The 15579-nt window shown below is 45.2% G+C and overlaps 1 protein-coding gene across 1 annotated transcript in view; it reads left to right on the top strand.

The window, feature by feature from the left end:
- LOC144686750 (protein FAM184A-like) overlaps nucleotides 1–15579 on the top strand; it is a 296008-nt gene that overhangs the window by 265756 nt on the left and 14673 nt on the right. The window contains exons 5-7 of the mRNA XM_078552418.1: nucleotides 3191–3397; nucleotides 4696–4806; nucleotides 4892–5032. Of these exons, the coding sequence (XP_078408544.1) occupies nucleotides 3191–3397; nucleotides 4696–4806; nucleotides 4892–5032 (459 nt within the window). The remainder of the gene's footprint in view (nucleotides 1–3190; nucleotides 3398–4695; nucleotides 4807–4891; nucleotides 5033–15579) is intronic.

Genomic DNA, 15579 nt, shown 5'->3' with positions numbered 1-15579 from the left:
CAAAAGGATTAAAGGGGAAGTGAGGAAGAATGTTTTCACCCACAGGGTGGTGGGGTTCTGGAACTCACTCTGGAACTCTGGTTCAGGAACTGTGGAAAGGTGGGTAGAGGCAGAAACCTTCATGACATTTAAGAAGTATTGTGATATGCACTTGAAGTTCTGTAACTTAAAGAGCTTCAGACCAAAAGCTGGAAAGTGGGATTAGGCCGGATAGCTCTTTTTTGGCTGGCATCAGCACAATGAGCCAAAAATATCCTTTGGGCTGAATTTTACAGGTCTTGCAAAATAAACTGGGTTGCCAGCCCACTGGTTTCCCACCCACCTCCTGACCTGTCCCCCAATAGTACTGGGGCAGGTAAGGTGTCAGGCAGCCCACCTAACCCTTAGGCCTATTGAGGCCCTAAGTAGCCAATTAACTACCAAGGGCCTCAAACCATCTCCACCACAATTTTTCAGTCTGCAGGGGAAGGCAAGGTCAGCAGCCCAGCAGCTTTGACTGTGCAGAATGCTGACGGGCAGGAAGGGAGGGGTATTTCCTTTGGGGGGACCCCGTGCCCATCCGAGGCACCCCCTCCCCAGATCGTACAGCCAACTCTATCCCTCCTCCCCCCCGCCGGCCTCTCTAACCCAAACCCCCAACCACACTTCACTGGGTCTCCAAGCCAAGCCCACCCAGTATCCTCATGGGGATAATGCAGACTGCAGGCTCACTTCAAGTCTAGGAGAAATCATCTCTTCTTCTTTGGGGCTGCATGGAGTCCCAGCAGTGGCCACTTCTCTCTTCTGGTGCTGCTGGGAATACAGAGCTGCAGCCAATCAGATTGGCCAGCAGCTCTCTAGGGTAGTACTTCCTCCCACTTTGACCCAATTAAGAATGTCCCCTGCATTATTTCGCTACGGAGCAGTCGGATTTCTATTCGGCAAGGTGCTGACCCCATACTCCATCCCCCCTGTAAAATCCACCCCTATGTTTCTATGTAAGAGCAGGTCAGAGGCTAAGCATTCTGCGGCTCCCCGAATGCACAAGTCAGAAGTGTGAGTAATACTCTCCCCTTGCCTGAATGACTGTAACTCCGACAAAACTCAAGAAACTCAACACCATTCAGAGCAAAGCAGCCTGTTTGATTGACATCCCATTCAGTACCTTAAACATTCACTTTCTCCACCACTGGCACACCGTGGTGATGCACTGCAGCAACTTGCCAAGGCTTCTACAACAAAACTTTCCAATTCCATGACATGTATCCTAGAAGGACAAGGGCAGCAGGTGCATGGGAGTGCCAACATCTACAAGTTCCCCTTCAAGTCACAGCTATCCTGATTTGGAACTATCACTGTTCATTCATTGTCATTGCCAAAATCCTGGAATTAACTTCCCTAACAGCATTGTGGCAATAACTTCGCATGGACTGTAGCAGTTCAAGAAGGCAACTAACCACCACCTTCTCAAGGTCAGTTAAGGATGGATAATAAATGCTGGCCTTCCATATCCCATGAACAAACTAAAACAGGAGAACTCCCCTATCATCATTTGATTTCAACCAGGTCTCAGTCACTTCTATAACTTCTACATCCTCCTTGGATATCAAACCCTGTATGTTTGCTCTTTTTAAAAGCTGAAGTTGCTGGTGTTTGTATACAAATGAATATTTCTGTGAAACCATTCCACAAATACATATCTGCAGCAGGAGTACATTGATATACTATTCTGCTTGGTATGGCTGTGCCTGTACTCAAAGCACTGCAGATTTGAAATTTGAGCTATTTTATCTGGTCTGAAGGGCCTAAATAACCCCAGCTTTTTAAAGCCTAAATAATGATCTCATTGGATTGGATCACTGACTTTGTCTGGCTAAAGGTAAGTTAATACTGCTGAGCTAGTTCAGCTCAAATGATTTGGGTGTAGATGGGTGCTTGTGTAAAGTGTACTTCCAGAAAAGGGGTCCCACATTGCTACTTCTGCAATTCCAGATGGAGGCTGAATATCATCCAATATGACCCAGAGGAACCTCATCTACATATTTCTTGTGATTAGAGTGAGGGGGGATGTATCCTTTTGCAGCTAGCTGTGAGAATGGTATTAGCATAAGTGCTAAAGATGGCCTTTGGTTTCCAGTGAGGAGGTCCAGTAAGTTTGAACCATCTGATTGGATGGTACAGCTAGTTATTATCTTTATGGTTACATGGACCCTGTTCCAAATTGATTGAATGCATGATCATGACCAGAAGTGTGCAGGAGGTTGCTTTATTAGCTACAAGTCTTCTAGTGTTTCCACATAGTTAGCATTACCAGCTCTGGGTTGACAGGTTCCTGGAGCTTTGATCATGAGACATTTGATCACATGGTATTCAACCTTACATTTGCCCACAGTTTGCATTTAGCTTAGTTTTTCCTTTATTCTTTCATATAATGCGGGTGAGACTGGCTAGGCCAGCATTTCTTGCCCAAAGGTGGTGGTGAGCTGCCTTCTTGAACCGCCACAGTCCATGTGGCGTAGGTACACCTGCAGTGCTGTTAGGAAGGGATTTTGACCCAGCAACAGTGGATAAACAGCGATATATTTCTGAGTCAGGATGGTGTGTGGCTTGGAAGGGAACTTGCAGGTGGTGGTGCTCCCATGCATCTGCTGTCCTTGTCCATCTAGGTGGTAGAGGTCCCAGGTTTGGAAGGCGCTGTCGAAGTTGAATGTCCAAGTACCCACCAAGTCTTGAATGAAATATTTCACTATTTCATAATGAGATGAATAATATAACTTATAATTCAAGTTTAAATGTCAAATTCTGAATTCATTTGCAGAAAATGTTCCTAGGAGCTCACTGCTGTAGCAGACTGGGGGAAGGCCAGCTTTGTGATTAATGTTTTTAATTCATTGCATCTTTTTTCTAGTCCTTTGGTGAAATATTTTTTGTTTAAAATAGTTTGCATTTTTGTTGATAATTAAAGCTATAACTGGTGTTGTAACCTGTCCAAATATCCCATTATTATGTGGCTTGGTGTCAAATTTTGTTCGATTATTATTGCTATGAATCATCTTGGGATGATTTACTATGTTAAATGTACCATATAAATGCAAATGATTGTTGTTTATAAAATTTTTGTGGCTTGTTGGTACTTTATTTGCATATATTTACTCATTTGGAAGTATCATTTATGCCATTGATGAAGCAGAAGAATTCCTTTGTTTTGAAGGTTATTGACATTCTTACTCGTGAAAAGGAAGAGCACCATAAAAAACACGAGGAGGAGCTGAAGAAACTGAAGCGAGTGGCTGAAGAGGAGAAGCTTCGCCTGAAGGAGCAGCTGATGAAAGGGTTGGAGGAGCTGGTAAAGAAACACACCACTGAAATCAAGGCAGTACAGACCTCAATGGAATTAGAAAGGAAACAACTGCAAAAGGTACATGCTGTATCTGAGTTTGTACTTGGCCATTCTGTATTGATTGTGCCTTATTAACATTTAGATAATGTATATTTATAGGGAATATTTATTAAGCTAAGAATGGATGGTGCCAAGGTTTAAAACACCATGGGACCTGGTTTTGAATATCAATCCTATCCTCCTCCAGACTGTCAGTCACCTTTTGTCCAGACAAATCCTAAATGAATAGTCTGCTCCAATTATTTTCATAGGCTGCTTATAAATTTGCGGTAAATTACCAACTTAACCCAGAGAGACCGCCACTGGCCAGATGAACCGCAATGATCTTTTCCAGCCCTGTGCATTCCTCTATCCCTAGACTTGGCTAATGTGGGAAATGCAAATGTCACAGGAATGTAGAAATGCTATTTGGAGCACGGAGTTGAGCCATATTGTTAGAGCTGAGTAACAGGACAAATTAGTCTGTATTAGCTTTTCCTTCTTGATATCTAGCATGGTCTTGTGGCACAGTGGGTAGAGTCCCTACCTCTGGGTTCAAGCCCCACTCTAGAACTTCATAATGTGACCAAACAGGCTGATTATCAGCCTGTAAATCCTTCCAATATGCCTGATGGCAGGTGGTAACAGCGGGAGAGTTTCCTGATCAGCCATACTGCAGAAGGCAATAGCAAACCACTGCAGTACTTTGCCAAGCATACTTATGGACCAATGGTACCTAAAGGAGGAGGAATATCTAGCATAAAAGCAAAATACTGTAGATGCTGGAAATCTGAAATGAAAACAAAAAATACTGGAAAAACTCAGCAGGTCTAGCAGCATCTGTGGAGAGAGAAACTGAGTTAATGTTTTGAGTCTGTATGACTCTTTGTCAGGAATATATAGTGCTTTGTTACTTTGTGCTCCTCCATTTCATTTTTTTTCATTTCATCTAGCGGCCCTTCTGAAAACTGACACAACTAAACCAGCAGAGTGAATCAGACAGGAAGCACTATCAAATTCATGATTTTCACGGGGTATCAAGTGCTCCTACCACTTGAACCATTGGGTCACCTTATGGTCAACTCATTTTATGGTAAATCTTGACATGCCAGAAACAAAAGACATGATGCTTATTGCAGAAAGCATCTGTGCCTGGAAGCTTAATAGACCATCATGTTTAGGGAGTGTAAACATCGCTGTGGGTAATTGCATCTGCTTCAGTTATTTTAATGAAACATCATTTTTGGACAGATAGCATAGCAGTACTTCCAGATAAATTTGATTCCATGAAATGATGATGTAAGGCGTTTCTACAATAATTAACATCTTTATTTCAGGAACTACAGAATCAATTAGATGAAATTAACATCAAAGTTGAGAATGAAAGACAACAGCTAGAGAAAGAAAAGGAGGAGCTTTGCAATAAACTTCAGGACTCTCTGCAGCAGGTGAGCACAAATAGAGCTATATGTTATTATAGGTGAGGACCAACTTAATCTAATGTTGCTTACTCAGCATTGATTGACTTTCTAGATTTCCAGGATGGAAAGCTTAATGAAGCAGAGCAATAAGGGCACAGAACAAGCTGACTCCTGTTCTACACACTTGAAAGATAGTCACGAGAAATTACTGCAGGAGCAAGAACAGGCACTCAACCAGATATCAGAGTTGCAGGTGGGAAATGCATGAGAAAGTGATCAAGAGATATGGTAATTTAGCAAAAATTGGTTATTTATTGGAATGCCAGGGCTGGGGGGTTGCGGTAACAGTAAAATGGTTGTGGCTCTAAAACAACTGTTTTAAAATCTTGCTCATGCCTGTAAACCAATTAATTTATGTTCATTCAGTTGGAAAAACACTACCTTTATAAAGCCCAGAAACTTACTGGAATGATGTTAAATCTGGCATTTGGAACAAAGACAAATATCAGCCGAGGTTCAGAATCAAATAGGAAGCCACTAGCAGCCTTACAGAAAATTTAAATGTGCTTGTTTAGATAAATGTAATCAGTTGGAATGCGAGCAGTCTTCAAAGCTATTTCCAAGTGCAGACTGGCCAATTCTGATACAAAATCAAAATACTGCAGATGCTGGAAACCTGAAATAAAAACAGAAAATGCTGAAATACACAGCAAGTCAAGCAGCATCTGTTGAGAGAAATGGAGCTAATGGCCAGGATTTAATGGCTCCTGCTGGAGTGGACTAGGTGGCAGGCAGGCCTGCATGATCATGGGGAAGGCTGCGCTGCCCATTCCTACCGGTGGAAACACTGACCACCATTTAGTCAGTGACATGAATGGGCTGACGTGGGGAACCTGCCTGCTGGCTAATCAAGCTCATTATTGAGCCACCTAAAGGCCATTATCCTTGAGCCCACTGGGATTTAGGGGTGGTTCAAGGATTTTCCCAGATTTGCACAACTCTCCCGTGCCTCCTGAAGGCCGCCCAGCAAACCCTATTGAGTTTGCCAGTGGCCTCCCAGGGGAATCCCTCTTTCAAAGGCACGCAGTGACTGATCGAGAGACCCAGCACCAGGTAGGGGGTTGCCCGCCAAGAGCCAAGCCCCTGCCCTTGCATCCAACTCCAACCGCACAACTCCCAACACACCCCAGTCACCTGTACCCAGGGATCCAGCGATAACCCCTGTTGAAGGCCTCAGAGTATTATCAGGAGCAACCACCATTCTCATAGTGCTGCCTGTAATATAAAGCTGCCAGCCCCTGATTGGCTGGCAGCTCTCAGGGGCAGGATTTCCTCTCTACTGGGACTTTAATTCTGTGGGAGGCCCAACAATGCCCACTTTTTTCTTATCCGTATGGCTGGTGAAGCAGTTATATAGATTGATGTCGAGGTTAACAATCTATTCAACAACTCGAGCTGACACAATGTGTATAGTTGTGATGCCACCAGGAATGGATCTCTCAGGGCTGAAGTTCAGTATGTAGGCGATGCTCTGAATTGGGTGGCCACAGTCACAATTTGAGCTGTTCCTCATGTTCCACTTGTAGAGCAAGTGGCCACATCTTCCCTGGCCCTTCCTCAAGCTGTTGAGGGTTGTCCAGATTTTCTGTGGAAGGTCAAAGCCTGGGACTTCACCACTAGGTCAGTTGTGGGTGGTGTTGTAAGTACTCAACCAGAAAGTGCACCATCGTGAGGTGGGGCTGCAGTCAGTTTGTAGGGTGTGGAGTGTGGTCCAGTAGGGGCTACAGGATTTCAGCTGAGTGTGCGGGATTTTTTTTTGAGGTGCTGTGTCAATGGGTGCACTTTGTTAGCTGTCAGCCGGCGGTGTTCTTTGAGGAAGATGTTTTCCCTGCACACATTAGGAGGTCAGTACGTGTCATATACGTCAAGACAGCCGAACCCCGGTCCAAGCAGTAAAAACCCACTGGAAAATGGATTCTTTCGGGGAATGCCCCCTTAAATGCCCGATTGCACTTAGATAGCATCGGGCACCCTTCAAGAGGTGACACAGGTTTTCCACTGGTTCTCCCCAGGTGGGCTGAACTCGCGTCACTTAAGTTCTGCCTAATGCTTCAGTTCGATGATGACCCTTTATTTTCTCCATGATGCTGCCTGACCTGCTGAGTATTTCCAGCATTTTTTTGTTTTTATTGGCCATTTCTAAGATATTTTGAATTTTTTTGTTTGCCTCTTCCCCCTTATCCCAGTTATCAAAATGACGGGTATTATGCTAGCCGCTACTTACAGGTAGTTATCAACCTGTGAGGACCATAAATAATTCTGACTTTGAAGTTCAATTCTATCTGTAGCAAGTTATCTTTGTATTTCTTTCTTTATAATCATCTAAAGAATTAGATCATCACATTTGCACATAATTGTTTGCCTCCAGCCCTTGTAACTGGGAAAAAAAAACTGATGCTCGGTGAAAGAAGAAAGATTCAGATTCTTGGGGGATTTAGTAAACTCTGGAACAGGGAAAGAAATACAGTTAACCTCTCGAATCCAATATGACTCTTCTTCAGAACTGTTCTTCATTCCAAAGAAGAGTCATATTGGACTTGAAACAGCAACTCTGTTTCTGTCTCCATAGATGCTGACAGAGCTGCTGAGTTTTTCCAGCACACTCTGTTTTTATTTCCGATTTCCGGTATCTGCGGTATTTTACTTATATTTTAATGCCAATGTCCATGCTGAAAGGGTAAATAAAGCATTGAGCAGAGTTTGAACTTAAAAGCCAGAGGACTAGAAAAAATCCAGATTTGAGTGGAGAGAGGAAGAGCAGGATTAATAAAGCAGAAAGTTTAGCTGAAATAAATAGTGCAAAAGTATTACCATAAGTGAAAGGAAGAGAAAGATAAGATACTGTTGCAAAGGGTGAAGAAGTAATAAAAAAAGAGATAATTAGTAAAAAGAATAAGGGTTAACATTTTAAAAGATTAGATTGAACAGTATGAATGTGAATGCACAAAGCATTCGAAACAAAATTGGATTTTAGCAGTATGACTAACAATAGAAGGATACAATGGGCTGAATTTCATGGTGGAGGGAGACATATTGCTCGCCCTATTGCAAAAGTGCTGGCCAACTGACTTGAAAAAGGCCCGTCTCTTAGCCATAACGCACTGCTGGCGGACTAAACGATCACTGCCAGCAGGCTAAACTAGCAGTCCCAGTAGCCAGAACTCAGTAGTGGGTGTAGGAAGAACAGCAATGATGATCAGAGTGAGATAAGTTCCGAGCTTTTAGAGCAGGACGGTATCGGGCACCCTAGGGAGGAGGGCAAGGGGGTGGTGAGGGCATGGGTTATGGAGGCCAGGCAGGGATGAACAAAGGGGGTTAACATCTTGGGGTGGGGGGTGGTTTGGATGCTCCCAATGTGTACAGGGCATCCCCTGAATGATGTGACCCCCCTTCTTTCTCATCTTTTATATTTAAAGATATAAAGATATTTTAAAATGGCCTTCTGACTCCCACCTGCCTGTCATTACCCTGCATTTTATGGCAGTGGAGGTGGATTGAGGGCTTTAAGTGGGCAATAATTGGCCACCTAAGGCCCTCAATAAGCCTAATAGCAAGTGGCTTAGTGAGTGCCTTATTCGCCTCCTGTATTATCGGGACCAGGTGGGGCATGGGTGGGAAAGCAATGGGCTATTCATCCAACCTATTTTACGTGCCCCCCCCACTCCCTGCTGAAAACACGCCCGGCAGGGGTGGTGCAGTAAAATCCAGCCCAATATCTTTTTTTTTACTCGTGGGATGTGAAGATCACTGGCAAGGCCAGCATTTCTTGGCCATCCCTAATTGTCCTTGAGAACATGGTGGTGAGCCACTTTCTTGAACTGCTACAGTCCATGGTACACCCACAATACTCCTAGGAAGGGAGTTCCAGGATTTTGACCCAGCGACACTGAAGGATTGGTGATTTAGTTCCAAGTCAGGATGATTTGTGGCTTGGGGGGGAACTTGCAGGTGGTGGTGTTCCCATCTATCTGCTGCCCTTGTTCTTCCAGGTGGTAGAGGTCACAGGTTTGAAGAAGGCATGATGAGTTGCTGCAGTCATCTTGTATGTGATAGACATTGCTGACACCGTGCTCAAGTGAAGTGACTGGATGTTTAAGGTGATGAATGAGGTACATATCAAGTGGCCTGCATTGTCCTGGATGGTGTTCAGCTTCTTCAATGTTGCTGGAGCCAGGCAAGTGGAAAGCATTCCATCACTCTCCTGACTTGTGCCTCGTAGATGGAAGAAAGGCTTTGGGAAGTCAGGAGGTGAGTTACTGTTATGGCACAGCGGATAGTAAATGCCTAGCTGCTCCTTAAAGCACACAGCCAAATGCTGCCTTGATGCCCATACATTTTAATCGGCTTCCACAAGAAACATGTTTTCAATAGAATAACCACTAAGCTCCTACCCCTTGCATATTTCCAATACATGCGTGAAACGTTTGTTATATTTGAATCTGCAGCTGTCTGTAAGAATTTCCTTACACACCTTAATATGCTCAAGCCCACACTCAAATTCACCTTTGAAATGGAGCAGTCTAACAAGGTCCCTTTCCTCAATGTGCTAGTCGAGAGATCAGCTACTGGGTTTCTATGACTGTCTACTGTAAACCTACCTTCACTGGTCAGTATACACATTGGGATTCCTACAGCTCCAGGTGCTATAAGATTGGCCTAATCGGCAATCTCGTAAATATGGTCCAAGCCATTTGCTCACCATGCGAGCTTGACGACAAAATAGGGTGCATCAAAGCTATCTTGTGGGATAATGGTGACCCCAATCAGATTATTGCTCACTGTGTAAAGCACATACTCACGAATTACTCATAAGTGGGCCTAAGGCCTCTACTTTCAGACCTGAAAAGTGCCCAGTATACCTCAAATTACCCTGAAATGGTAAGATATCTCAAAAATTTGAGCAACAGGTGAAGCTAACCGTTTCAAGCTGTTACTATGCAGTAGCAACATGAGTATACTTTCCACTAACAGGATGCTACCATAAAACCTAAAAGACATCCTGCCTACCACACAAAAGAGTACTGTGGTATATGAATTTCAGTGCTGGTGTGTTAGCAGATATGTCGTGTTGCGACCATTGTTGGTGTTAATTGCTGCACAAACCAAATCCCAGAGGCAAACTTGGCTTGCAGGCCACAACCTTATTTTTGTATTCTGATGACAAGAAGACGATGTACCAATCTCAGCAGTAAGAGGTCCAATAACACTTCTGGGTTTTTTTAAATTAAAAGGAAAAGTTTTATTAACAAAAAAGAAAAAAAAAACTTAAGCACACAGGATTAGTTACACCGTTAAGGTTAGTCTTACAAAACATTCCCCCAAAACTCTCTACTTGGTCAAACTCACAAGGAAACATTTTCCAGGCAACACTCCCTTATAGCTATTTAAATATGGACCAGGATAGTCCTGTGGTCGGTCAGGCCCAGTGGGCGGGCCCAGGAGCGGTCAGGAAGCTGACCGCCGCCCACAATCGGGCTCCAACCACCATTTCACACTGGTTGGCCAATTAACGGCCAACCAGCATGAAACGTGCGCTGCAGCACTCAGCGCTGCTGGAGTGGGGTGGGAGGAGGGCGAGTGCTGAACTTCGCGCATGCGCACAGGTGCACACAGCAAACGCTTCCTGAGGCTGCCTCAGGGAGCTGAAGATTTTTTAAATTAAAAATTAAAAACTTATGCAATGTTAAAAACATGCCCCCTCATGTGACTATGTCACATGAGCAGGGATATGTTATGAACGAAATTTAAACACTTTTATTTAATTTTTAATTGCTGTTGGAAACCTCATCCCACCCATGAAATCCAGTAATATCACACAAGGCAAACTGCTGTAGCTTCAATAAAGGTGCACCACATGACCTTTACCCTCTTCCACCTTATGGTATGGAATCCACTTCAGAATAAAACTGCTTGCTGCAGCCCAAGACTTCTCAACAGCTCAGATAGCTCCAGCTATCTCCAGCCATTTTCAGTTTAACAGCTATACAGCCAAATCTCCAGCTCAATAGCTATACTCAACAGCTAAAAACCAGCCATCCACAGTAACTCTAATATACCTTTTTTCCCTTTCATCTCATTTCCATTGCTCTCACACCGCTTTGAAACTCAAACCCTTCCAAATATAAGATCGTTCATGTTTCCATCTTGTCTTTACTTTTGGGTCAATAAAAATATAATATCCCCACTACTATTACCTATGGACTCCTGCAAGATGCAAAAATTTTCCTTGTCACTTCTGACTCTCCTTTGAAATTCAAACAGCCTCTCAGCTTATCTAAAAATGCAGATGTTAGATCTAACCTATTTATTGTGCCTCAAATTAACACCACTACTCTTTTCATGTTTCCAAAACCCCAAACAACCTGACTCCTATCAAACTCTTGCCCAGCTTAATTAAATCACACACACATACAGACACAGAATCAGACATCCAGCCTTCTTTACAGAATTTCACAATATTCCCCAAAGTATATAAAAATAACATCCATTCTCACAGTCGGCCATATGTCCCAAGGACTGGCAGATCATATCAAACAACACATCCCTTCAGTTGTTCGCAGTAGGCAGAGTACTGACCGTATTCAAACAGCTTGTGCTTGCAAAACTCAGAACATATTGTCTGGCATTAGATGTGATTCCACAATTAGACAGCATTTGCTGAACAAGCCCAGGTGTGCCAACAATTACATGAACAGCCAATTTCGGATTATCAGTTGGGCTTGCATTGTGGTTCACTTATGCTTGCTAGAAGCTACATAAATTCATACACAGGGACCAGTCCTCTGCAGGCAAAAGAAACATGTCTAGACATGGTGCCATTTTTGAATTCAATAGAAGTGGGGCGGGCGGGGGGGGTGGGGGGGCAGCAGTTCCCTAGCACATTCTCCATGGCAATGGCTTGACCAATCAGAGTTGATGTGCCAACTAATCAGCACCGTTTCCTCATGCAGTATAAATTGTTACTCCCTTTGAAATTTAGCATTCTTGCATCTGTCCAGATGAGTACAAGACAAAGAGCTTCAACAGCATGTCTCTTTTTCACCACTACTTATATACCTTTTAAAACTCTTTGTATCCTCCTCACAACTTGCTTTCCTACTTATCGTCATCAAATGTGGCTACAATACAGTCAGTCCCTTCATCCAAGTCATTAACATAGATTGTATATCATTAAGGCCTCAGCACTGGCCCCTGTGACACTCTAGTAGTTACATTTTGCCAAGTTGAAAATGACCCATTTATCCTAACACTCTGTTTACTGTTAGTTAACCAATCCTCTATCCATACTAATACGCCACCCCAACACTGTGAGCTCTTGTCTTGTGTAGTAACCTTTTATGTGGCTTTTCGAAATCCAAATACACTACTACATCTACCGGTTCCCCTTTATCTATCCTGTTTGTTTCATCCTCAAAGAACTCAAATAGATTTGTCAAACATGATTTCCCTTTCATAAAACCACATTGATTCTGCCAGATTATATTATGAATTTCTAAATGTTCAGCTATTACTTCCTAAATAATGGGCAGAATTTTTAGCTCGGCAGGTGGGCGCGTGTCCGACCAGGTCAAGTGTTAAATAAAGCGTGTTGACTTCGGCCAAGCGTGCCGACGTCAACACATACTCTCGCGATATTTCACTAGGCGGGCGTGTGATGGAGACAGAGGCGTGCCCGCCATTAATTAAATGGCCAGTCAAAGCCCTTGAGACACCAATTGTCTCTGATTTTACATAGCCCGTGCGATTTTTAGGCAGTCACGTTGGCAAAACGGGCAGGTGTGCAGACCACAAGGCAAAACTTCATCCACGGTCGGGATAAGAGGGGTCAGTGGCATTGTCAAAGTGATTAGTGAGGAGTGCAGAATATCACTTGCTGCTGGTTGTTTCTGTGAACGGGACAGCTTTGTTTGCTTCAGGGCTGCATTCAGAGAATTTCAAGGCTTCAGTTCAGGACACAGTGTTGTTTTCCAGGCCCCCAGAGAATTCACACCACGTGGGGCCTTCCAGGTGTCAGACAGCCTTCCCTTACCCTGGGAATGGGGATTGTGGTCTCCGCTGGAGGCACCTCCTCTGAGTAGGGAGAGAGGGGCAGAATGGAAAGGAGGTCAGGTGTCCCTATTCATCTTCCAGGGGAGCAACCTGTGGGAGGAGAGGCACAGGCACAAGGGGCGCAGGGCCAACAGGAAGTCCAAGGGGTCACAGAAGACGCCACTATCCTACTGCCAGGGTTTACAGGCGGTGATGCAGCTACCTCAATATGTCTGAGGTGCAATGCCGAAGGAGGCTCCGTCTCTCAAGGGAGACAGTGACTTCCATCTGTCAGAGGACCGGCCTTAGATCAGCTTTAACTGTGTGGGTGGGTACCCCATGCCAGTGCTTCTGAAGGTCACAGTGGCTCTCAACTTCTATGCCTCTGGTTCTTTTCAGGGGCTGTGTGGAGTCTCCCAATCAGTTGTGTCAAACTGGTCACAGAAGCTCTGTTCAGATTTGCATTGACTTTCATTCATTACCGTATGGATGAGGCCAGCCAGACACAGTGAGCCAGAGGCTTCGCGGCCATTGCTGGCTTCCCCCCGTGTCCAGGGTGCAATAGGCTGTACACATGTGGCCATCAAGGCGCCAGCAGGTGAGCCCGGTGCCTTCGTCAACAGGAAGGGCTTCCACTCCATGAACGTGCAGATCGTGTGTGATCACAGGATACTGATTCTACAAGTCTGTGCGAGGTACCCAGGCAGCTCCCATGACAGTTACATCCTGAGACACTCCCAGGTGCCGGGGCTCTTCAGTGCTCCGGCCCGGCTGGATGGATGACTGCTGGGTGACAAGGGTTATCCTCTCAAAAGGTGGCTCATGACGCCTCTCCGCCATCCAAGAACAGAGGCCGATCAGCGGTACAACAGCAGCCACGCCTCCACAAGGGCTGTGGTGGAGAGAACCATCGGTCTTCTCAAGATGCGCTTCTGATGCCTGGACCGTTCAGGGGGCGCACTGCAATACCCTGCAGATTCTGTGTCACTGGTAGTGGTTGCATGCTGCACTCTCCACAATCTGGCACTGGAAAGGGGGTCCCAGTGGAGGAAGAAGATCTAAACGCAACTGCACAGCCACAGATGATGAGTCCAACAGTGAGTCTGAGGACGAGCATGGTGAGGAGAACACTGAGGGCATAGACGCTGACCTGGGTAACCTCCAGGGATGCAGGGACACCCGGGATGCTTTGATCCAACGTTCCTTCAGCTAGACTACCAAATAAGAACCACCACCACATGCCAGGACTGCAGGCTCCATACTTGATCCCTGACAGGACCATTTCCTTCATTAACAACGTACACTATGTGCCTTTGCAATAAAGTTTCAGGAGACACACATTCATCATAACATCATGGCCTACCCTGCACCTACAGAACAAATGAAGCATACAAAGGCCAGTTGCGCAAAATAACATCTCATTTACTTGCGAATGTGAAATATTGCTGAAACTAACATTAACCGGTGTTTTCAATCACACCATGAAAAAAAGTAAAGAAAAGTGGGGAAACAAAATATCACCTGTGATAAAGCTGTGTTGTGCTTAAGGTGCTTTAAGTTTTTGTTTGCGGATGCTACGTCTAGGTGCTCGCCCCTCGCTGGCACCGATATTGGAGGCAGCCTGCTCACTCTGCAGTCTTGTTGGCCTTGATGACCTTGGTGGGCGTCTTCTGGCCCGTGGAACCAGTGCTGGTCCCGCCTGGGACGAGCAGCCAGTGCCACGGCTGGCATCTCCCCAGTTGCCGCAGCCTCATCAGATGCCACAGTCACTGGCAGAGGGACGGAGGAGCTGCTGCCGTAATCTGGAGAGCCCTGAAAGGAGCCCACAGTGACGACAGGCAGTGCACCAACTTGAGGTTGCATTAGACCTCCCTGCTCAGTATTGATGGACGGGCACCTAGCTGGGATACTGGGTGCCCAATCCACCCCCCACACTAACACTGACCAGCTGAGGTCATTGCCGGTGTGAAGGCTTGCAGATCTGAGCGCATCCCCAGGAACCCCTGATTGATCTCCTCAAGAAGCCCCTCCATGAGAGTAGCCACTCTCTCCATGGAGGAGGCATTGCACTCGGCCTTGAGAGTCAACACAGTGCTTATGCTCCACAGGGACTCCTCACAAAGGACACCATGGCACGCATTCCCTCAAGTATCTCCGACAGATCCTCCCGCACACCCTGCTGGACATCCAGCATCTGCAGGACTTAGGTGCTGACCACTGCTGCCACCACCTTCCAAGCAGGATTGGTGACCTTGCTTGCTGGTCTTCGCCAGAGCGGGGGTAGAGGACATTGCGGCATGCCTCCACTGCGTCCAGTAGGTGCTCAATGGAGGTGTCACTAAATTTTAGGTCAGTTTGTTTCCTCCTTTTGGCAACCATCAGTTCCCAGCCCTTTAAATAAAAGCAAAGAACTGCGGATGCTGGAAATCCAAAACAAAAACAGAAACAGAAATACCTTGAAAAACTCAGCAGGTCTGGCAGCATCGGTGGAGAAGAGCAAAGTTAACGTTTCGAGTCCTCATGACCCTTCAACAGAACTAAGTAAAAATAGGAAAGGGGTGAAATATAAGCTGGTTTAAGAGGGGTGGTTGTTGGGACAAGAAGCCAGTGATAGGTGGAGATAACCAAAAGATGTCACACACAAAAGGACAAAGAGGTGTTAAAAGTGGTGATATTATCTAAAGGAATGTGCTAATTAAGGGTAGAAAGCAG

The sequence above is a fragment of the Cetorhinus maximus genome, chromosome 1, assembly GCF_964194155.1.
Source record: "Cetorhinus maximus chromosome 1, sCetMax3.hap1.1, whole genome shotgun sequence".
Lineage (NCBI taxonomy): Eukaryota > Metazoa > Chordata > Chondrichthyes > Lamniformes > Cetorhinidae > Cetorhinus > Cetorhinus maximus.
This window is presented reverse-complemented; position numbering and strand designations above follow the sequence as displayed.